This window comes from Cibotium barometz, chromosome 24 (assembly GCF_041138505.1).
Source record: "Cibotium barometz isolate CiBa-2024 chromosome 24, ASM4113850v1, whole genome shotgun sequence".
Taxonomy (NCBI): Eukaryota; Viridiplantae; Streptophyta; class Polypodiopsida; order Cyatheales; family Cibotiaceae; genus Cibotium; species Cibotium barometz.
The window spans coordinates 5,983,190-6,007,622 of NC_141069.1; the positions used below are offsets into that span (position 1 = coordinate 5,983,190).

The window sequence follows — 24,433 nt, forward strand, 5'->3', positions numbered from 1 at the left end:
TCTCCTTTAAAGGTTCCCACGCCCACATAGAGCCTCTAGAGTTAAAAAGAAAATCATAAGCTAATGCTCTTCTAGTATCATGAGAAGGACCTTCATACTCCTTTGTAATATGAGTTGAGATCTTGGGTGGGTGGAGGGGGACCTTATTACATGATAAAGATCAAAACAAATGTATATGTTTCTTGATAGAATCATAGATCTAAAAAGTTAAAAGAAAAGCAACACATATTAAATTTAGTTTGAGAGAAGTTACACAAAAGACAAGGCTCCTAGTTTGAGAGAAGTTACACAAAAGACAAGGCTCCTAGTTTAAGGCGTTTCACATTCATCAATGCATTGCACTGCTTGGAAGTGTGACAGATGAGACTATGAAGCCTATATGACTATGAGGTCTAACATTGGTGTAGTGCTTCGATGTTTCAAGATTCAGAAAAAAGCAATAAGGTAAGTTAAATCAAATCAAATAAAAGTTTTGAAAATCATACTTTGTGTATCACACGAAATAAAAATTCAGAAATTGCAGAGAATCAATCACAGAATATTGCTTTTACTATATATTATTAAGTGTCCTTTTCATGAGGAAGATCATTTTTTAACCCTTTGAAAACTCGAGGTTCACCTAAAAATATGTAAGTATAGCACGTGAGTTCAAATGAAGGGATTTTTTATTTTAAAATTTAAAATAAATTTACAGAAATACATTTATAGAAGGAGTTCTTTAATCAATTTAAAAAAACTATAAGTCCATAAGAAAAAGAGGACATTTTATTCATGAAAAATTCACAAGTAAGGGGGTTTTTAAATACCCCTTGAATGCACGTGATACATAGGTTTTATAGTAGTGCATCCCCCGAATTTGTAAAGATCCTTAAGTGATAATATTATATATATATCTATTTCCCAAAAAAATGTGTGCAATTTGAAACCTTAAAAAATAAACGCTAAAGGGTTCTTCTCACTCTAGAGAACTAGATATACTTGGCCAAGTTTTCAACACAAATTTCCAACTGTGCCAAAAATCAACCCAGTTGAAAATTTGATTGACCTAGATCATGCTTGTCGCAATTCAGTAGGTAGAGGGGCTCTCTTTTTGTGATGACGTAAAAGGACTCTTATGATGACGTAAAAAGGACTCTTATATGCTGTAATTTCCCTCTTTTTGAAGTTTAATACTATAAATATTCTCAAAAAAAAATTAGATTGACATAGTTTGGGGTTCGAATAAAATATCAACAGTGGGCAGGACCAGAATCACGAGAAAGTTGAAACGTGGGGTGCAAGGTTCTCGAGAAAGTGCGAAGGGAATCTTTTGTTGGTACGTGTGGTGGAAAATGTGAGGCTGGAGGCGAAGAGGTACATGTGGAGTGGAGGGGCGCGGTTCCGCACGAAGGTTCCTCCACGAAGTCAGGGGTCTTGTGATGGAGGAGCCTGAAGACCTCTTGTGCTACCATGTGCGCAAATTGGCTGGAAGGAGAGAGAGAGAGAGAGAGAGATCGAGAGAGATCGCCCCCTATATATTGGTAGTGCGCGCCTTTGCATTACTCGCGAAGCAATACCCTGTGTGTTTGAGAGAGAAACTGTGTTGGTGTGTGTGTGTGTGAGAGAGAGAGAGAGAAAGAGAGAGAGAGACCGTGTGTGTGTGAGAGAGAGAGCAGGGAGAGAGAGAGAGAGAGAGACGAGATCATGTGCCCTCGTAGCAGCGATGCCGGCCTTCCAGGGCTCTGGCACCAAATGGCCAGACGCTCCGACGATCCTTCGTGCCTTGAGCAAGCCTTCGAGGTGCTGGATAGAGACGGTGACGGCGAGATCAGGTCCCCGGACTTGTCTGCCTTCTTCGCCAGCTGCGTGGGGCAGGCCATCAGCGACGAGGAGGTGAACTCCATGATAACCATGGCTGATTTGGACGGTGACGGGGCAGTGAGCTTGGAGGAGTTCCGGTGTCTCATGGACATCGGCAAGGGCGGAGTAGGTGGCGCCGACGACGGTTTGAGTCGGGCGGAGGGCAGGGCGATGCGGGAGGTGTTCCATGTACTGGACGTGAACAAGGATGGGCTTCTGAGCAGAGAGGATCTCCAGGCCGCCATGGCCATGTTTGGGCAGCCCCTCTCCGACGAGGACCTTGACGCCATGGTGGCCGTGGCCGCTGGCCAAGCGGCGGTAAGCAATACCACAGCCATCGACTTTGAAAGTTTCTCCAGGCTCATGACGGCATCCGTCTAACGCAAGCACCAACGATTCAAAGTAAATGTCAAGGTTGCTTTGTGAATGAGACACTCTTGAAACTTAACAGACGAAATTTTCCATCCAACCATTGTAGAGCAAATGTCAAATTGTTGACTGAAAATTTTCGATTGGTCTTAATCGATGGTCTTGTTTTTTTGTTTTGATTCTTATTCTCCTAACTCTCCTAAAGTCTTTACCTTGGCCAAATTTTCTTCTAAAAGTAATATAGACATCAATAGCTTGTACAACTAAGATTACCAAAGCCGCATGAATCAACTTCAAGGCTAACCTGAAATTCATCAATCTTCTTACATGTTTTCAAACTACTTGCCTAGAAAATCACAGCTCCCAATTCATTGCAAATGATGAAAATAGTTATTTCTATAAATTATTTTTAAATATTGATAAGAAAGTAATTCCTATGGAAAAAAACATGTTTGAGCCATGTTACAATGCTGCAGCAATCTTCTTTGACACACAAGTGCAACCTTTTGGTAGTGCCCAGTTTTGATTCAACCCACATAGAGCAAATGGGGCATGGCTGGCTGAGATCAACGTTGGTATTAGAAAACCCAAAGTTAGACCTAAACATATTTATAGTTTAAATTTTGTTTGGGTGAATAATAGGGGCCTAATTCTTGTGAGAAATGAAATAATTAAGACGTTCAGAGAAGGATAAGGGGGTTGCAAACTAAGGTTTGTGTAAAGTTTTAGGAGATTGAAAAGGTTTAAAAATGATGCTTTGCACAGTGTAAGATAAAACATTTTTTTCTCTTTTACAAAATCAAAAGTACCAATCATTCATGAGATGATGAGAAATGCTACCAACAAGGATGCAATCTCTCTCTCTCTCTCTCTCTCTCTCTCTCTCTCTCTCTCAGTGCAGCCTCTCTTAACGAGAGCACGTCTCTCTCTCTCTCTCTCTCTCTCTCTCTCTCTCTCTCTCTCTCTCTCTCTCTCTCTCTCAGTGCAGCCTCTCTTAAATGGGAGCTCCTAAGATGTTGCTTTGATATTGTTGATCTTGCTTGTATTTGATTGGGGTTGGAAGCATCTAGAATCGATAACTTATATATTAACATATATATTTATCAAATAATAAATATATAATCTTTAGTATCTATTAAGTAATAAATATAAATATATCTATTTTTATTTATTAATACATAAATACACTTTAATAAATATAAAAATACATTAAAATCTACATATTTATTAAAATGATTATTTATACATATTTTTTTATTTATTAAAATGAATAAATAACTAAACTTATTTATTATATTACACGTATAACATTTTAAATATTTACTTTATTTATGTAGATTTGGAGGGTTTTAAATTCAAAATACAAACTTGTACATTGAAAAAGGGGGCATGAATAATTATTTAAAAATATAAAAATTTAAATAATAAAAGATATTTTAAATACTTGCTTGCACACACGTGCTACCTCCTTGAGGAATGTACTCTCCTTTAAAGGTTCCCACGCCCACATAGAACCTCTAGAGTTAAAAAGAAAATCATAAGCTAATGCTCTTCTAGTATCATGAGAAGGACCTTCATACTCCTTTGTAATATGAGTTGAGATCTTGGGTGGGTGGAGGGGGACCTTATCTATACAAGATTAACCACAACCCCACCTCCCTCCATGTGGCCAAAGGAGGTGGGGCTAATTCAAAATAACCACTCCTCCTGCAAGCATGAGGAGGAGCCAAATCTCACATCTTCCAATGCAAATTTGAATTTCAATCTAAGAAGATCTCATCTCACATCTTTCAATCTAAGAAGATCTCATCTCACATCTTTCAATGAAATCTTTGTATACATGCTTACATACCTATAGATACACATACATACATAATATATATAAGTGTGTGTATCTATAGGTATGTAAGCATGTATACAAAGATTTAGGTGTGTGTATCGATAGGTATGTAAGCATGTATACAAAGATTTCATTGAAAGATGTGAGATGAGATCTTCTTAGATTGAAATTCAAAATTGCATTGGAAGATGTGAGATTTGGCTCCTTCTCACGCTTGCAGGAGGAGTGATTATTTTTAATTAGCCCCACCTCCTTTGGCCACGTGGAGGGAGGTGGGGTTGTGGTTAATCTTGTATAGATTATGTATGTATGTGTATCTATAGGTATGTAAGCATGTATATATAAATAGATTTATATGTATGTCGATGCACACACATGTATGTTCATGCACACACACACACACACACACACAGACACCAGCACATGATACGTGCACACACGCATACAAACACACATACACACACTCGCACGCATGGACACACGTGCAACATATAGAGATATGCACACTTGCACACATACTCAAGCTTGCACATACACACACAAACATATATATTATGTGCATGTGTAAGAGAGAGAATATACATACACACACACGTATATATATTATGTATGTATGTGTATCTATAGGTATGTAAGCATGTATATATAAATAGATTTATATGTATATCGACGCACACACATGTATGTTCATGCATACACACACACACACATAATACACAGACACAAGCACATGATACGTGCACACACGCATACAAACACACATACACACACTCGCACACATGGACACACATGCAACATATAAAGATATGCACACTTGCACACATACTCAAGCTTGCACATACACACGTGTATACATGCACACAAGCACATAAATACACTCACATACACAAGTACAGGTGCACACACATGGACATGCACACTACACATATGCACCTACACGTGCACACACATAGATGTACACACGAGTATATTCACATGCTCACACACACGTACATGCAGACACTCGCTATGGATACACATATATAAAGAGAGAGAGTATATGCATGCATGTGCGTCCATCTGCATCTATGTGTTTAATGTGCTTGAGAGAGAGTGAGATGGGGCAGACCTGGAGAGAGAGAGAGAGAGAGAGAGAGAGAGAGAGAGCAGAACGATGTAATGAGGAAGGGTAAAAAGAGAGAGAAAGAGAGTGAGAGATAGAGAATAAAAAGTAGCTTTTAATAACATATAAATTAAATAGAAAACATATATGTATATGTGTGTATACATGTGTGTGTGTGTGTTTTTATTTACATTTATATATACATACATACATATGTATGTATATATATATATATATATATATATATATATATATATATATATATATGTTTGTGTGTGTGTGTGTATGTGTGTGTGTGTGTGTGTGTTTAGATGTGTGTATGATATATCTATCTATATATTTAAAAGTGATCACAACTTATCACCCATCTCTGCACATTAAAATTTAATCAAAATTAATGAAATTATGTCGATGTTTGTATTTATATTTCTAAATACATGTATATATGTATAAGTATATGTGTCTATGTATAGGTTTGTGTATCTAAAACATAATATTGTATATACTATATATTTACATGTGTATGTGTGCGTGAGAGAGAGAGTGTAAGTGAGAGAGAGAGAGAGAGATTGAAAGAGAGAGAGAGAGAGAGGGCTTCTATGTGTGGGAGAGTGTAAGAAGAGAGAGGGCTTCTATGTGTGGGAGAGTGTAAGAAGAGAGAGAGAGTGTGTGTGTGTGTGTGTGTGTGTGAGAGAGAGAGAGAGAGAGAGAGAGAGAGAGCTGGTGTGTATATGTGTGTGCATGTGAGAGAGAGAGAGAGCAGGTGTGTATATGTGTGTGCATGTGAGAGAGAGAGAGAGAGAGAGAGCAGGTGTGTATATGTGTGTGCATGTGAGAGAGAGAGAGAGAGAGAGAGAGAGAGAGAGAGAGAGAGAGTTTCAACATTTGAGAGTGTGTGTATGTGACAGAGAAAGGGAGAGGGTCATGTGCATGTGCATGTGTGTGTGTGTGTGAGAGAGAGAGAGAGAGAGAGAGAGATGGTTGTAGAGAGGGAATAGTTCTTTTCTGGAACCTTGGTTGGCCGCAGCAATGCGCGGGTGCAATACTAGTTACATGATAAAGATCAAAACAAATGTATATGTTTCTTGATAGAATCATAGATCTAAAAAGTTAAAAGAAAAGTAACACATATTAAATTTAGTCTGAGAAGTTACACAAAAGACAAGGCTCCTAGTTTAAGGCGTTTCACATTCATCAATGCATTGCACTGCTTGCAAGTGTGACAGATGAGACTATGAAGCCTATATGACTATGAGGCCTAAACATTGGTGTAGTGCTTCGATGTTTCAAGATTCAGAAAAAAGCAATAAGGTAAGTTATATCAAATCAAATAAAAGTTTTGAAAGTCATACTTTGTGTATCACACTAAATAAAAATTCAGAAATTACAGAGAATCAATCACAGAATATTGCTTTTACTATATATTATTAAGTGTCCTTTTCATGAGGAAGATCATTTTTTAACCCTTTCATGTGAATGTGTAGGGTTCTAAAAATATTTCAATGCTCCCTCATACTTCTTTAATTTTTGTTGAGAAGTGCTCTCTAGAGTCTACAATTTGAGCCTATTCGAAATCATTTACATTGCAATTGAGCAGCTTACATAAAAGATCCCATTTAGAGTGGCCTAGGACCTCTCTGAACCTTTTTGTGAACTCGGGGTTCACCTAAAAATATGTAAGTATAGCACGTGAGTTCAAATGAAAAGATTTTTTATTATAAAATTTAAAGCAAATTTACAGAAATACATTTATAGAAGGAGTTTTTTAATCAATTTAAAAAAACCATAAGTCCATAAAAAAAAGAAGACATTTTATTCATGAAAAATTCACATGTAAGGGGGTTTTTAAATACCCCTTGAATGCACGTGATACATAGGTTTTGTAGTAGTGCACCCCCCCAATTTGTAAAGATCCTTAAGTGATAATATTATATATATATCTATTTCCCAAAAAAATGTGTGCAATTTGAAACCTTAAAAAATAAACGCTAGAGGGTTCTTCTCACTCTAGAGAACTAGATATACTTGGCCAAGTTTTCAACACAAATTTCCAACTGTGCCAAAAATCAACCCAGTTGAAAATTTGATTGACCTAGATCATGCTTGTCGCAATTCAATAGGTAGAGGGGCATTATTCTCTCTTTTTGTGATGACGTAAAAAGGACTCTTATATGCTGTAATTTCCGTCTTTTTGAAGTTTAATACTATAAATATTCTCCAAAGAAAAAAATTAGATTGACATAGTTTAGTAGTTTGCAGAGGGCGTTCAAATTTCGAAGTAAAATATCAACAGTGGAAAGCACGAGAAAGTTGAAACGTGGGGTGCAAGGTTCCCGAGAAAGTGCGAAGGGAATCTTTTGTACTTGGTACGTGTGGTGGGTGGTGGAAAATGTGAGGCTGGAGGCGAAGAGGTACATGTGGAGGGGCGCGGTGTCGCACGAAGGTTCCCCCGCGAAGTCAGGGGTCTTGTGATGGAGGATGAAGAGACCTCTTGTGCTACCATGTGCGCAAATTGGCTGGAAGGAGAGAGAGAGACAGAGAGAGAGAGAGAGAGAGATCGCCCCCTATATATTGGTAGTGCGCGCCTTTGCATTACTCGCGAAGCAATACCCTGTGTGTTTGAGAGAGAGACTGTGTTGGTGTGTGTGCAAGCTTTAAATTTGGCACCTGTACGGGAGCCTTTCACAATTTCAAGTGCCAAATGGCACCTCCGTTTTCTGGTAAAAGTGCCAACGTGGTACTTTGAAAAAACAAGGGAAGTGCCCAATGGCACCTAGCCTTAGGGGTCTAAGTGACCAGGGGTATATATCCTATATAATATATAATATAGTACACAATGCATAATAAATATGGAAAGTCTTCAATAACTTGAAAGTTTTGAAAGTCTTCAATAATTTATGATGCCTTTAAAAATTCTCTTGCTATAATGTATTTTGTGTGATGAGAAGACGTCTATTGAATTGTGAAAGCTTAATGCACTTACAAAACTAATATGTTTTCATTACTCAAAGTAAAGTGATGAAAATAGTTATTTCTATAAATAATTTTTAAATATTGATCAAGAAAGTAAGTCCTATGGAAAAAAACATGTTTGAGCCATGTTACAATGCTGCAGCAATCTTCTTTGACACACAAGTGCAACCTTTTGGTAGTGCCAAGTTTTGAGTCAACCCACATAGAGCAAATGGGGCATGGCTGGCTGAGATCAACCTAATTCTTGTGAGAAATGAAATAATTAAGACATTCAAAGAAGGATAAGGGGGTTGCAAACTAAGGTTTGTGTAAAGTTTTAGGAGATCGAAAAGGTTTAAAAATGATGCTTTGCACAGTGTAATATAAAACATTTTTTTCTCTTTTACAAAATCAAAAGTACCAATCATTCATGAGATGATGAGAAATGCTACCAACAAGGATGCAATCTCTCTCTCTCTCTCTCTCTCTCTCTCTCTCTCTCTCAGTGCAGCCTCTCTTAACGAGAGCACATCTCTCTCTCTCTCTCTCTCACACACACACACACACACTCACACACCCCACATGTGTTCCACTCTTAGATTAGAAAGCATAAGAGTCATGAGACAAAGAAACACGATTGCTAGCCTCTCTCTCTCTCTCTCTCTCTCTCTCTCTCTCTCTCTCGTGTGCATACCACCCACACACACCACATGTTCTATTCCCAGTTTTATAGCAAACGAGCATGAGAGTCATGAGACAAAGTCTCTCCCTACAGATGGCACTTCCCTACTCCTCCCTAAGGTGCCCCTTGTGCTAGATCCAACCTTGCTATCGGCCATCCTTTTTAGAATATCTCCTTAGCTCCCTTCTTAAAGGATCACACCCAAGAACCTTATGCGCTTCATCTTGCCCTGAATCCAAAACCCTTGTATCTCTCACCTTGCTAAGGCCAATCATGTCAAGTCCTCTTGGCCTAAAAATACAATCCATAAAAATGAACATAATATATAAATGTTAAACTTCATTTGAAGGTTACAAGAACTTTTTTCTTTTAATTATGATAGTGGTACTACAAACAGTCTAACCATAGTTCATCACACTAGATCTTTGTTATGATTAGTGAAATGTTTTTGTGTTATTCTCTAATATATGGTCTCTTTGAATTAATATAGTAGTGATTTAGATGCATCCATCCATACCCCTCCTCCAGTTTCTTCGTCCACAATCGGAGATATACCACCTGAGTCGGAGCCATGTCAAGAGCAGAGGGAGATCAAGGGCCTCACAGAAGACAATACATTTGATTATTTTAACGAGCAAGCATGTTTTAAGCAAAGAAGATTATGTTATTGCGCACCATGCCGGGCCATGGTTACACATAGGTGCTACATTTGAGCTCGTCTCCTCATGAGCTAGACTACAGGCTTTGTGAATCTTCTCCACCACATGTATATTTTTCTTCCCTTATAACTATGATGTTTGAATTTCTTTTGTTTATAAATGATTAGTTTCAACTTTGACAAATTTATATCTAAGTTATACATCCATGAGTGTCACCATACTTTCAGCTGGCACATGCAAATCTTGTGCCATGTAAAGTCCTTGACCTGCATCCTGGATAATGGATGGTGCTATTATGAACCGTGGTCCCCAATGGCTAAATTCCTCCCAATCACTTGGAAGATCAGGTGTGATAACCAACCACTAGTGGCTCTATGATCATATGTATCCTCCCTAGTGTAGTGGTCTCCGCAACAAGGAGACCAGGCTGTAACTTCATTCCTCTTCTGAGTCGTCTCATGCAAGTGATCTTGTATAAAGTGGATCACAATCACATGACGTGTTATCCTCCCACTGCTAGGACGCTCCTCTGAGCCTCGCTGGATGAGGAAGAGTCAGATCTATGGAGAGTAGGACTCCATTGTTGTGAGGGTAAAGATGTCCTCAGCTAATATTAGAGTTAATCTTGTTAGCGTACCAATTGAATCATTAGCTTTTGTGGCCCAGTCTATTCAGAGGGAAGATGGAGACATCTATGCCAACACATCATTAGTATTACCACTTATGGTATGATGTTTGATGTAGCATCCATTCGTGAGAGAGGAAAAAATTGGTGCTAGAGTTTCCCGTGCAGAGTATGCTTACATGGATGGTCGTGCTTATACGCATGGCAATATAGCAGGTCTAATTAATAGCAGTAGAGGGAAACCAAGAAGGTGTGAAGCAATACATGTCCTAAAGGCCCCTCGACCTTATGTGGTTGTTTGTGCCATTCAAACCTTACAAGCAGAAGAAGAGTTGTTTGTAGACTATACATTCCGTAGGGTAATTCCTACTCAGTGGAGATGTTAAGCAATGGGTAAGCCATTGGATGTACCTTTGGGTCGACAATGACACCATTGTAGAACATAGTTTTGTAGGATTTTCTCATTGCTCCTGATTGTATAAGAGTTTTTGTCTATGTAATCATAAGATATATGTTATGCTAGTTAATGAATTTAGATTAATTTAAACCTGAGATGTCTGTTATGTCAATGATGAGTTATTGTTTCTTTTTCTTCAAGTGAATTTAATAACAAAAAACAATTATAGTTTTTTTTATAATGCTTTTAATCGTGATGATGTATAATGAGAGTAATTTTTATTGTAGGATGATGACTTAGAGTTTACCAACAGAAATTCGGGACCCCAACATGGTCCACATATTTCACAATTTCCACAAGACTATGCTAACTATTTAAGACATCATGATCCTGTCCATTTTGAGATAGTACGTGAAGGAATGGCCAGGGTAGGTTCCCAAGAATAAGAGATAGAGGATGAGTATGATCCTTGGGTTAATGATGCGGCAATTGATATGTTAGATGGGGTATTCGAGAATCAGACTACAAAGGGACCAACTTTGGAATATGAATACGTAAGGACAGAAGCATCAACCCCAATCTATGAGAATAAGAGATAGAGGATGAGTATGATCCTTGGGTTAATGATGCGGCAATTGATATGTTAGATGGGGTATTCGAGAATCAGACTACAAAGGGACCAACTTTGGAATATGAATACGTAAGGACAGAAGCATCAACCCCAATCTATGAGAATGAAAAATTGTCTAGACTCTTAGTAGCTGGCATGCTCATTCTCAACTTACAAGCCCAACATGGATGGACAAACAACTCAACAACTGAACTTCTTGAGTGAGAAATGTTTAAGCTTTATTGTTTTCATTGATTGAATTTTCATCTATCTCTTAATCTTTTTTTTTTCTAGGTTGATTGCAACACAATTATTGGCCACCACCAACAACAATGTGATGCCAAAGTCAAGAGCGGAGGCAAAGTCTATGTTATTGACTCGTGTATCAAATGAGTTTGTCCTATATAGAAATGAATATAGAGACCACATACATTGTCCGTTGTTATGGTTCACCCTAATCCTCCTTGAAACACATCCAAAAAGAGATTACCTGGTGAACCGCAAACTGTCGTGAGGATCTTCCCAATGGCCGAGCTCGTAACCCTCAAGGTCTCCAAGCTCTACAACTCCTTGAGAAGCAATTCCACCATGCCTCTCGCGAGCGTTGTCACACCGTCACTTTACACTACGGGTACTCGTCCCTCAAGGTCTCGTAACCCTCAAGGTCTCCAAGCTCTACAACTCCTTGAGAAGCAATTCCACCATGCCTCTTGCGAGCGTTGTCACACCGTCACTTTACACTATGGGTACTCGTCCCTCCTCTCACCTCACTCACTTCACTCACTTCACTCACACACACTCACTAGCATGCATCAGGGAGAGAGATTAGCAAGAAGATTAGCAAGAGAGAGACTCAATTGCACAATGGGAGACTCCCTTGTATTATGAGAGAAATTCACTTATATACATGGCCATAAGTGTTCACACTCACTTAAACTGTGGCCGACCGGGCACTTTAGGCTCATAAGAGGCCTAATGCTATTACAATGACTACTCTCATAATATATCCATGAAGTACATTTAGGAATTCATCCTAACTTGCTACCACATGCTCTTGAAGCAGGAATCCCCATAAATACTTCGTCATACCATTATGGGCGCCCATCCAAGTTGTAGCTTTGGACACTATTGCTTCATATCTTGAATGTACGACCCTTTGGTGTATCTACCGTGACTCCTTGATGTAAGATAATGGCGGTAGCTCTTGCTAACCCTAGAATTGGGTTAACATCCCTCCCTTCCTGTGTGGCGATCGCATCCTCGTGATCGCGTTGAATACCTTTATGTGGGGAGAATGAACAAGCTTTCTCGATGGCTTTGATGTTGAGTGAGGTTCAATGGTCTTTGTTCCTCTGGAAGGAATAAGAAAATCTAGTTAATGAATGAAGAGGTTAATAATGTGTATTGGAAATTCCTAATAAGGTGGGGGTGGGGTTTTTTGCGAATGATTGCATTTTTTATATTTGTGTAAGCCTTTTTTTTTCCTCAATTTGTTTTTGGCAATCATCGGCAAGGTTACATGTGATTTTTGTTAGTGGGGACACTAAGAGATGTTAATAATGGGAGAGAAGAGGGAAGGATCTGGAGGAACATAGACTTAATCACATCAAAACGAGATGGTGATCCTCAGTTCCTCATTTGATTCATTAAAGCGACATTCATCATTTGAAGTAATTGGCTTTTGATGATGTCCCTTTGTGTGGTAGGATTCTTGTCAAATGTTGTTGAGAAGGACCTGTTCCTATCTTCTTCTGCCCATGTGCTTTTTATGTTTTTATGTATATTTAAGTGCTCTTATGAAGCAGATTTACATGAAGTACAAGAATTGAGTCATATAGACTCTTATTGAACTGATCTGTGTTGAATTAGCCACTTATTGTTGAGGATTGAAAGAATTACGTTGACTTGCGAGGCTAATATGGATATCTTCACGAAGGATTGAAGATCATTGATTTGTGAAGATGGTAGCGTCATTTGGGGAGGTTTGTAATTTGAAGGGGAATTCCTGGCTGGGTTGTACAATTGACCAGGCTTTCGCCCACCATGGCCCCCCCATCCAGGGATGTACATGGATGTTGTCTCGATGGTAGGCTTTGGTGTGCAAATGTTCTCCAATGCTGCATGAGTATGGATATGTACTCATGTAGTAGCTTCTACATTAATTTAGCCAAAAGAATAGTTAGCAATAAGCTTAACAAATATATAATGGCTATTGAAGATCGTTGTGAAAGTTTTAATGCGTGATATGGCCTAATCCGTGTGATGAGGCTTAAATCGTGAAAGTGCAAGTTCTTAAGCTGTGAGACTGTAATTTGTGAGAAACCTGAACTCGTGAGATTGCAGGTTTTTTGGCCGTGAAGGGTTATTCCGTGAGATGGCCTAATTTCGTGAGAGTTAATCCCGTGAAATGATGTTTTTATGAAAGTGCAGGCCGTGAACTGGAACTCCGTGAGATGGAATTTCGTGAAATTCCAGGCCGTGAGATGGAATTCCATGAAGTTGCAGGTTTTGACCCTGTAAAGTTGTAGGTTTTGACCTCGATGGTTTTTTTTAAATTGATTTTATGGGGCAACTAGGTCTTGACTTGCGCGAGCAACAGGTTCTTGTGCACTTATTTCTCACATCCAGAGAGGGGTGACAAGAGCATTGTTATTTTGTTCTTAATGTGCTCATTAGTCTCCGTTTGCAGATGTGGGTATTGATTCTTGAATTTGTTGCTCAAATGTTGTCGAGGAAGTTGGGAAGACTGCTGATTGTTTGCTTGAACGCACAAGCTCTTGTGTTGGTGCTGAATGCACGAGAGTGGTTGAGTGATTTTTTTGTTGTTTCTTGGGCCTCCATTCTTGTCAAACTTTAGGTGAAGCTATTGGGGTTGAAGTCGGTGGGTGAGGTTTTCTTCACATTGTTCAATTTTGGCAACCATATGATGGAATTACCATCATAGTATCCTTGTTGTTGAAGCACATGCACAGGCACCCATCTTTGATGAATATTATAAATTGGTGGCCGATGTGCTTGGTTATGAGGCTTCCTTCTTTGTTTAAGCTTAGGGGACTTTGTGATGCACTTGGGTACCCAAGCTTTGGTATTTCTTTGGTAATACCCTTGTACCAGTAGTGTTTTTGGTACCCAAGCTTTGGTATTTCTTTGGTAGTACCCTTGTACCCGCAGTAGTGTTTTTGGTACCCACACTTGTTGACTTGGTGGAGTTCTTTGAGGAACTCACATAGGCTTTTGTGGACGGTGTTGTGGAGTACTTTTCTTCATCCTTGGCCTCCGAGTGCTATGTTGAGGAAGAGGCGTTGGACTGTCGAGGCACCCAAATTTGATTGGCACCTTCATAGTAGCCTTGAGCTACAAGTAGCTGTTTCTCCACCCACATCTTGATACTATTAAGGTACGTTGATTGTGGTTGTCGTGATCGAGTTTTCTTTTGGGTTGATGTGGAAGGTTTGGGGCCCTCCTTGACTTTGATTGGCACTGAGACTGCAGGTTTGAGACTCATGGGCATTGTTGCGATGATGAGGCTAGAGTCTCTTGTGGAGTGGCTGTCGAGACGAGGCCTTTGAGCATGTGGTTGTCTCCTTTGGTGAGGTTTGTCGATGAAGATGCATAGGCTCCGCGGTCTTCCCTTTGAGTTCCTTGTTAGAGATATATGGTTGGGCTGTGGGAACTTCTTCAGGAATAGCCATTGATTGTGAGGTTTTCGTATCGAACTTTGTAGGCGAGGATGGGTTCAAAGGAGTATATGTTCTAAGGGAGTTGGTTGTTGATGCAAATGGTAGGTCATTGTGTAGAGAGGCTTTTGTGGAAGAGGCTTGTATCCTTTTACATTCAACATCATAGAAATCCATTAAAGTTGGATCCTCTTCCTTGCAATATGGCATTGTGAACTTTTTGTCGTTGACCATCATGATGACTCTATCGCTAGCAAAGCATAGTGGTGCTTGGGCAGCAATAGTCCATTTACACCCCAAGATCAAATCTGCTTCCAACATATACTCAACCACAAAAATCTTGCAAGTAATGGGGGTTAGTTTCAATATACATTGTATGTTCAAGGTACCCAAAACATGACGTGTTCAAGTCTTGTGTGAAGAGAATTCTTTCAGGATTTACCATGTGAGTATTGGGTGACCTAAAATCCCATAGCTCGAAGGTCACGAGTTTCTATTTTTGTGTTGGATAAAGCTATGCTTGAGCTGTGGTGATTTTATTTGCAATTTGCAATCCAACCAGAATCCTAGGGATCTTTTCAGTAAGATATGTTAGAAGTTCCATCTCCTACAAGGTCTCTTCCTTCCATAATAGCAATTGTATATTACTTGCAGGAGTGTTCAAGGTGACTTTTTATCATGGATTCATTTATTGAATACAATGATTCACCTATCCAAGTTCCACCAACAAGGAACATCATACTCAATACTCAAGGGAATCTAGGGTAATATGGAATGTAAATTCCATATCACCCATCGATTGTTTGAGTAGTGTATCTAAAGTAACCTAGAACTACAATGTTTTGTCCATTGGCTCCTCTTGCAAGACTATTGTCTGTAGGGATGAGTTTAGGTTGTCCCAATGACACCCAAGTGTCTATTGTCATGATGTTATGACTAGCATTAGGACATTTTGGAGGTCATCTGTGTAGGGCCTTATAAGAAAATTGTTGATTCTCATTTTCTCTCTCTAGAAAAAATCTTGAAATGTTAAAATAAAGAGAATGTAAGAGTCATAAAAGTGTACTCTCTGAGCCAGAGAGGTAAATCTTCTCCTAGGCGGCCATCACATAAAGTTCATTGGAACCTTCTTTGAATTGATACATTTGAAACTGCAAGAATAAAGTTAGTTCAAGAGGATATTATTGCATGGAAGACAGTTTGGAGGGAATGAGAATCTTCATCTCCAATTTCCAAAGACAAATGCAAGCCTTCTCTCACCATAGCGAGACATATTCTTTCACTTTGCCTCATATCCAACTTACTCATTTTTAGAACACTTGAATGGAGAACAACCATATACACACTCATTTTATTGAAGAGTCTAATCATGAAAGCATTAAGAGAAAGTACCATCTTCACATTGATCTAGATAGTGAGTATGTACCCATTGATCTTCACATTGATCTAGATAGTGAGTATGTGCCCATTCAAAAACGCAAAAGTGGTCAACTATTGCTCTCATCAGATGTCAAAGATCATATGAGGTTGTCACCGGGAAAGCAACACATAGATCTTTGGTGTGATGGCTCCATTTATCCTATTGACCCCCGTACTACTTCACATCCTCCCTTTTCAAATCCCACAACTCTCTTGCGTTTTGCAGGTGATGGTGCCAAAGGCTTACTAGGATATTGCAAGTCAATTTCTTACATGCAAGAAAGAGAGAAGCATTATTCACAACATTTAGCACTAAGCTTACATGCAATTTCTTACATGCAAGAAAGAGAGAAGCATTATTCACAACATTTAGCACTGAGCTTCTTGGCTTGTCTGCTAAATGGAAGACAAAGAAAGTTAGATTGGAAGAAAAAGAGTGTCAAATCAACAAACTAAGAAGTGACCTTCGCAAGAATAGAGAAAAAGACCCAAGCATTAGACCGTGCATACGGAGAAAAAAGCTCAAAAATGTCGAGAACATGAGGCCCGGTTCTGGAGGCCTGAAGAAGAGAATCTAAGCCATAAGGTAAGATTGCACTCAATGCATTCCCATTCACAGGTCTTTTATATTAGTTGTTAATATTATTTTATTTATAGGGCTGCTTTGTGATTTACATGTTCTCTATGTTAGTAATGAGTAGTGTTGTATTTGTAGGGTTGTTATACATCTTGATAAAGAGAATATCAATCCCAATCTTAATCCATCAGCAAAGTAACTGAAATCATTAGTAACATCAAGAATGGCAAGAGAAATGATAAAGGAGAAGAAGTTCAAGGTGGTTCAACGAGATATAGTGGATGACTTTGTAACCAACACTATAGTTTCGGCTGCGGATATTCAATCCGCCATGGATTCAAGTGGAGTCAGTCGTAAGGGTTATAGTGCCATCCAGAAGTCAGTGTCATCAGTCCTTGAGGCCAAAGGCAATTAAGCAAAGCTACTTCCAACACCTACAAAAGTTTGGAGACATAGGGAGGATTTAAACACAGAACAGCTTCACTATGTTGGTCACTCATACCACATTGTAGGAGAGTTTAAGGGAGAAGGTGGAAGCATATTCTACAATGAACACAACAATATATTCATGGACTCGGAGCTCTTGCAAAAGAGAATGGTGAAGTTCTATGATATTACATTTGAGGAGACAGGAGGTGTACTTCAATTTGTCATCAAGCTTGATGAGTGCAAGATAATCAAGGAGAAAAAGATGGAAAGGGTCACAATAACACTTATGAATAGGGCTCTTTCTAATTGTAGTAGGGATGATCCAAAGTATTTTAGTGTGCAGTCTAAGACTCCAAACATCTAGTGGCTAGGTTCATTTGAGGTCAAGAAAGAGGACCATGAATCCTTGTTTTGGGTATTTCATCATACACCGTTATCCCCAATCTCATCAAAGAACAGATGAATGTAACCAAGATGCTACATGGAGACAAAAGGGGGGACTTTCAAGTTGAATGGCATCTTTGCGAGTGACTTGAAGACTCTCAAGTGCTTATTTAATTGCAGCAAAAGGGCCAATGCAAAGTCTCCATGCCTTTACTGCATGGACTTCGCAATGGTGATGGACTCTAAGTGGTGGAGACGACCACCAAATAGATAAATTTTGGATGAGAACTTTAAACCAGTGTTTGAGATTCCTCTTTCCAATGTGTATATATGCACGTTTCATGCTTTGTGTCGTACCATATAGAAACTGGTATATCTCTACATTGGCTTTGTTTGGAAGATCAAGAATGTAGTAGAGAGGAAAGAAGCCATCCGTGCATTGGAGAAGGTATAGAAACTGGTATATCTCTACATTGGCTTTGTTTGGAAGATCAAGAATGTAGTAGAGAGGAAAGAAGCCATCCGTGCATTGGAGAAGGTGCTATCTGAAATTAGAGTACATGGAGGTAATGCCCAGATTCTGAAGGACACTAAAAAATCATCTAATGAAAAGGAAGTTCCAATGAAGCCCTTTATTGGAGGTGTTAAGACAAGAAGATTTATTTCCAAGCCAATGAATAATCAGCAACACAAACCCACAAAGTTAGGAAAGCAATATACAACAACCTATACAAGAAGAATCAAATACCAAAAGTGGAAAAAGCTGCATAATGCAGTGAAAGACCATGAAGGTGCTTTAAGGAATGTCAAAGCAGATGTTTGGCGTTCAATTGATACTGTGTTCCAAATGTGTGAGAAAGTCAACTACTCCCAGCAAGACAAAAAGAGCTTTCAAGACAACTTACAAGTATTCAAAAAAGCATTCAGAGCTACTTGGATCGACACCAACATTACACGCTACATGGTATGTTTCTAGCTTACTCTTGTTTCCTAGCCCTCGATACAACTTACATTGTATATTTTCTTATATGCAGCATATTCTCGACACCCACATGCCTTACTTTATCAACAAGTATGGAGATCCTAGTATTTGGAACACACAAGGCTTGAGAAATCACACTATATGGCTCAAAACGCATATTTCAAGCACACACAACATGGTGGTAGAAAAAGTAAGGCAAACAGCCTACAAGAAGTGTTCCAATGGTTCTATAGAAGGATACTGCAAACAACTACACAAAAAAGAAACCTTGAGGTCATCCAAACTTATGCAGACACTCAGAGATATGGAAAGGAAGAGATTGAAGTGTTCTGAAGCATTTAAAAACTCAGATGCCATACAAGCACAAAACAAAATGGAGAGAACAAAAGATTTTTGTTAATCATCATTGGACAAATAGATGTAACACATAAGTCTTTTACAATGTCTCTTTCCATTCTAATGAGTTTTGTAATTCTTGTGGTTCTGGCTTTCGTTTATACCTTAGCAAATGGTGTTTGCCATACTCTTCTAGTTTATATGGGTTCTCTATGCCTAGAGATAATGCTACTGCAACATAGGTATGAAAGTAATCCCTTCGGATGCTGGCATAACCAAGGTAGCATCCAAAAATTTCTAAGGAAGTATACTTCTCTATCAAAATATTCTTCTCATAACTCTTAGGAATAATTGTTCCACCCAGAAACAGGGACAATGTCTTGAATGAAAAATTTGCAACTCTCCCTTCTTGGCTCATGGCATTGCAACTCTCCCTTCCTGGCTCATGGCATTGTGGTAAATTATCATCTTTGCCTTAGACAATTTGGGAAGGTAGTGAGAGAGAGCTGCGTCTCGGCCACAGTACTCCCTTTTAGGCCGCTACAAGAATTCTTCATTGACTTCAAGCATACTCTTCAAAATAAAATAATTAAGGAAACATAAATCTACATATCACTTCTTCACACACACACACACACACACACACACACATAGAGAGAGAGAGAGAGAGAGAGAGAGAGAGAGAGAGAGAGAGAGAGAGAGAGAGAGAGAGAGAGAGAGAGAGAGAGAACCTGAGTCTCATCTGTCACACAAATAGTTGGTCTTGTCAAAGGTTAATAGAACTTTTGCTATCTTCTCCTACTCTATTCATCCACTCCTTTGTGGAGTCATTCAACTTATCATAGCCATATTTGGCATGAAGCTCCATGAAGGTCCTATCGTCTGGCACAAAGCCATCATCTTTGAACCTCTGTGCTTTGCCCAAACATATGTTGAGACACTCTTTACTATTGTAATTCTCCTCCAATGCTAAGTCATCACTTTCATCTTTTGAGACAAAACCACTACTCTCTTCTTGAAATTTAGCAATAGCACATAGAGAAAAATCTTCCCTAAGACTGAAAAATATTCTGAATGTCAGATAGTAGCACATAACGTTTGTTATCCACAATGAATTCTAGTAGTACTGGCAATATTAAACCACACTGGTCCACTTTATAGAGATCTACATCTAGAGGTCTCTGTATGGTGCATGTCTTAAGAGCACCAATATCCATAGCTTAGCCTCCTCTTCCTCCTGTACTAACTATATCTCTTCCTCAACTTCTACCTCTTAAGAAGGTAACTCATCTTCTTGGGGAATCTCATCTTCAATAGTACCTTCATAGAGTAGTTCCTTACCCCTTTCAGGAAGCTCTTTATAGAGGCAATGCAAGTAGCAGAGGAATCCCAATGGCTCATATAGCAGCCTACAGCAACTCATGTGCGTGGTACACCAAGTAAGCTTGTAGGAAGATGGGAGTTGCTGGCACTTCTTGTATGAAAAATTGTTTGCCTTCTTGCTTGGTGCACAATCCAGCAAGTGCACATAAGCCTGACCCCTTAGCAGCAGCCTTCCTTTGGATATTGCTTTTTCGAAACCGTCCCTTTGTTTTGATAGGTACTCTGCATGATGCTGGTCTAAAATTGACTCTACTGGCAAAGGCTTGTTAAACATCTCAGCAATTATGTGAAAGTCAGCTCCAGCGTTACAAACAAAATTGAAAACTCTCTCATCAACTAATGCAAGATCATTGCTCTCAACAATTTCCTCCTTCTTGTCCTTCATGTCTGTGCTAAGAACTGGCTTCTTCTTCTTCTTCTTCTTCTTCTTCTTCTTGTCCTTCATGTCTGTGCTAAAAGAACTGGCTTCTTCTTCTTCTTCTTCTGCATCTCTGTATCACCAGTTGGCCCTTTCTCCTCCTTAGCCTCTGTTAGAAATCAAAATCCCTCTTTATAGAGGGCCTCCGGGGGCCCTCTTTATAGAGAGCCTCTGGGGCAGGCCGTTTGGAGAGGGACACCAGACTGAGAGCACCGACTTTCTCCTGTTCATCTTCATCTGCCCCCATATCCTGCTCTCGGCTCCACAATTGGAAATCCTTGCTCCTCTATCTGTCCTCTCACAAGCTGTGGCTTCTGTCCTCTCACAAGCTGTGGCTCCTCTATCCATGCCATAATCTCCTCAGGGTCGTCAGTAGTGAGTCAATAAACCTTTTCTTTGTGGTCCTCAACAGCTTTGGAGCCTTCATCAGCACGTCGCTCCTCCCCGCAACACTTAATTCTGCGTCCAGTGCCATGGCTCCCCGCTTAAGCCTTCTCTGTTATGATCAGTAAAACACTGGGAGAAATTCAAACCCAAGCAACCCCTTTATCTATATTTGTGTAGTTTAGCGCACTTCCATTCCTCTTGCCATATCGCATCGTCAAACTGCACAAACCACTCTCTCTCTCTCTCTCTCTCTCTCTCTCTCTCTCTTGGGTGTACTATATATGTGTGTCTATGTTGTATATGTTTCTATGTGTGTGTGTGTGTGTGCATGCATGTGTGTGTGTGCGCACGCGTGTGTGTGTGTGAAAGATTGTGTGTGTCTGTCTGTGTATGCATGTGTGTGTGTGTGTGTGTGAGAGAGAGAGAGAGAGAGCAAGCGAGCTTACCTGTTGTGCTGTTGCTGCCTGCATACGTGGGAGTGGAATCTCTCTCTCTCTCTCTCTAAAATGAGAACCGTTTAATAGTAGTGTGAGGTTTAAATAACTCACACGTGTGAGTCTGTTTTTTTAAATCTATTTGTAAGGGTCCACGTGAGAGAGAGAGAGAGAGAGAGAGAGAGAGAGAGAGAGAGAGATAGAGAGAGAGAGAGGCTACAACAGTTGAACACCTGTGAGTGATAGTAATAACTGACAAGTGTGATGTTGACCATTCACACGTGTGAATCCTAAATATTAAATACGACACATTTTTTATTCTATTTGCAATGGTGCGCATGAGAGAGAGAGAAAGAGAGAGAGAGAGAGAGAGAAAGAGAGATTTGTCGAGCAACACGAGAAGGCATTGACAGCGGTCCATCGAACAACATGACAAGGCACCAACAGCTTTGGTATGTCTTTCTTTTGATGTAAACACACACACACACACACTCAGACACACATACACACAATCTTTCTCTCTCTCTCTCTCTCTCTCTCTCACACACACACACACAGGGAGAAACATATACAACACAGACACACACATATAGTACATCCAGAGAGAGAGAGAGAGAGAGAGAGAGAGAGAGAGAGAGAGAGAGAGAGAGAGAGAGAGAGAGAGAGAGACCTAGCGAGAATGATTTTTGCGGTTTGGCGCGCGATATGGTGCTGCTTGTAAGACTAACGGAAGTGCGCTAGCACGCCAAACCACACAAAGAGTGATAGAGGCATTGCTACACACACACACAGACACACACACATAGAGTTATGTCTCTTTTTTCGAGGATTATTCATAGCTCATGGTGGCGAGGACAAAAGCTACTGCAAGGAGATAGGGTAAGGGCCCTGGACTGGCAGCAAAGGCTGCCTCTCACAAGAAGAGACACTTCCACTTTATCATCATCATCAACACAAACACCGATTGATATACAAGGGATTCCACAATGCCCTTGATCTTCAAGGTATAATCATTTATAGACATATTTTTCTTCTCCACAGTATGAAGCTCATTCTTCAACTGAATTTTTCATGCCTTGGTGTTAGTTTCATATAGCTTCACCAAGGTTTCCCATGCCTCCTTGGGTGACTTGGCATTGTATATATGCCCAATCATAGTGTCATGTATGCTGATAAAAATCTAATACATGACTTTGCTTGCTCCTTGATTCTAATCCTTGAATTCTTTTACATTTGCAGTAGGTGCAGGTCCATTTGTGAGCAGTGGAACCTAACTCTAAGGTGGAAGAGGACAACATTGCTCTGTCTACAGGAGGCTACTGAAGATTTTCTCCTAGAGTACTTAAATGACCTATGTGTTGTGAGTGCCCATGCGCATAGGATGACAATAATGTCCAAGGACAACAACACACTGAAGAGGCTTAGATGGAGATATGACAACGTAGAAAATTGGATGATAAGATTGTCAAATGCATTTTTGTTGGTTACAGTGCTGAGAGCAAGGGTTACAGATTATATCATCCGCAGTCAAAGCGTATCTTGATTAGTCGAGATGTTGTTTTTGTGGAAGATGCTGTGCAGCCTTTGTTATAATGTACCAAAGAGACAGGTGTGAGCTCACGGGATGTATTTGATACATTGTTGCCTCTGTTTGTATAGGTGGGAATTCAAATGTAAGTCCTAATGAGGCAAATATTCAGCTTATGCAGATTTCAAACGACATCATAGATCAGCCTATTTCTGATGCAAATTTAGAGGATGTAATTAATGAGGATAGGGCTGAAAAAGAGCAGGCTAGAGGTATGCCTAAATGGCTGGTGCAAAGCCCAGGGTCTCAGCATTGGAAGGCACATTGGAAGGCAGTTAAACACATCTTTCGCTATTTGAGTGGCACCATACATCTTGGGCTATTTTATCGGACTCAGATTGGGCTGGTTGCTATGACACAAGAGTGTCCACAAGTGGTTTTTGTTTCATGCTCGGTAGCTCATGCATATCTTGGTTGAGCAAGAAGCAACCTACTGTGGCCACTTCTAGTTGTGAAGCTAAGTACAGGAAGGGCAGCTTTCACAGCTACGGTTGAGTGTGTGTGGCTCACACGGCTTATGGGCTGACTTGGGTGTTGGACAGGAGTCTGCCACCTCTATCTACACTGACAGTCAAAGCGCATTGGTAGTTGTGAGAAACCCAATTTTTCATGCTCGCACAAAGCACATTGAGGTGCATTATCACTATGTCAGGGAGAAACTCTCAGCAGGAGAGATCATCTTGGCATATGTGCCAACACAGGACAACCTCGCCGATCTTTTCACAAAGGTGCTTCCTCGTGAGAAGTTTGAAGCTTTCCGCAAAGCTTTGGGCTTGCTCCCCTTTGTGGACTGATCTACTTCGGGCATGGCACTTCCCTATACAACTTCCCTATATATGAGTGCTAGCTCTCGTTCACACCATCATTCCCAGGGGGGATTTGTTGCCATATTGATGTGTGTGAACACACTTAGGGCTTGCTCCCCTTTGTGGACTGATCTACTTCGGGCATGGCACTTCCCTATACAACTTCCCTATATATGAGTGCTAGCTCTCGTTCACACCATCATTCCCAGGGGGGATTTGTTGCCATATTGATGTGTGTGAACACACTTAGGACCGCTGAGACACTTTTTTCCTCTTTAGGAGGTTTTTTCCCCCGGCTTGTATATACGCCCATTATTCTAGGGCTAACTTATCTTTGTACATTGACACAATCTAATACACTGTGTGTTGTGTGCATTCTTGCTTCTTCTTCTCCAAGCTTTGTGTGCCTTCCTACAACCCTAATTCCAACATTTTTTTCTTTGAAATGTAAAATGATGCTATGCCTTGTTGGAAAGGCTTTCCCCCTCTCTCATTCTTAAATTCAGCCTTTATTTATCCTAGATAAGTAATCTAATTG

The 24,433-nt window shown here is 39.8% G+C and overlaps 1 protein-coding gene across 1 annotated transcript; it reads left to right on the plus strand.

Annotated features, from left to right (window-relative positions):
• Nucleotides 1-1,404: 1,404 nt before the first annotated feature.
• Nucleotides 1,405-2,357, plus strand: LOC147624840 (uncharacterized). Its single transcript, XM_086818070.1, has one exon. The coding sequence runs from the start codon at nucleotides 1,684-1,686 to the stop codon at nucleotides 2,218-2,220; it is 537 nt and encodes a 178-aa protein (XP_086674196.1). The 5' UTR covers nucleotides 1,405-1,683; the 3' UTR covers nucleotides 2,221-2,357.
• Nucleotides 2,358-24,433: the final 22,076 nt, after the last annotated feature.

Excerpts from the sequence above, each read along its gene's own strand:
- LOC147624840 (XM_086818070.1), top strand. The coding sequence starts at position 1,684 with ATGTGCCCTCGTAGCAGCGATGCCGGCCTTCCAGGGCTCTGGCACCAA.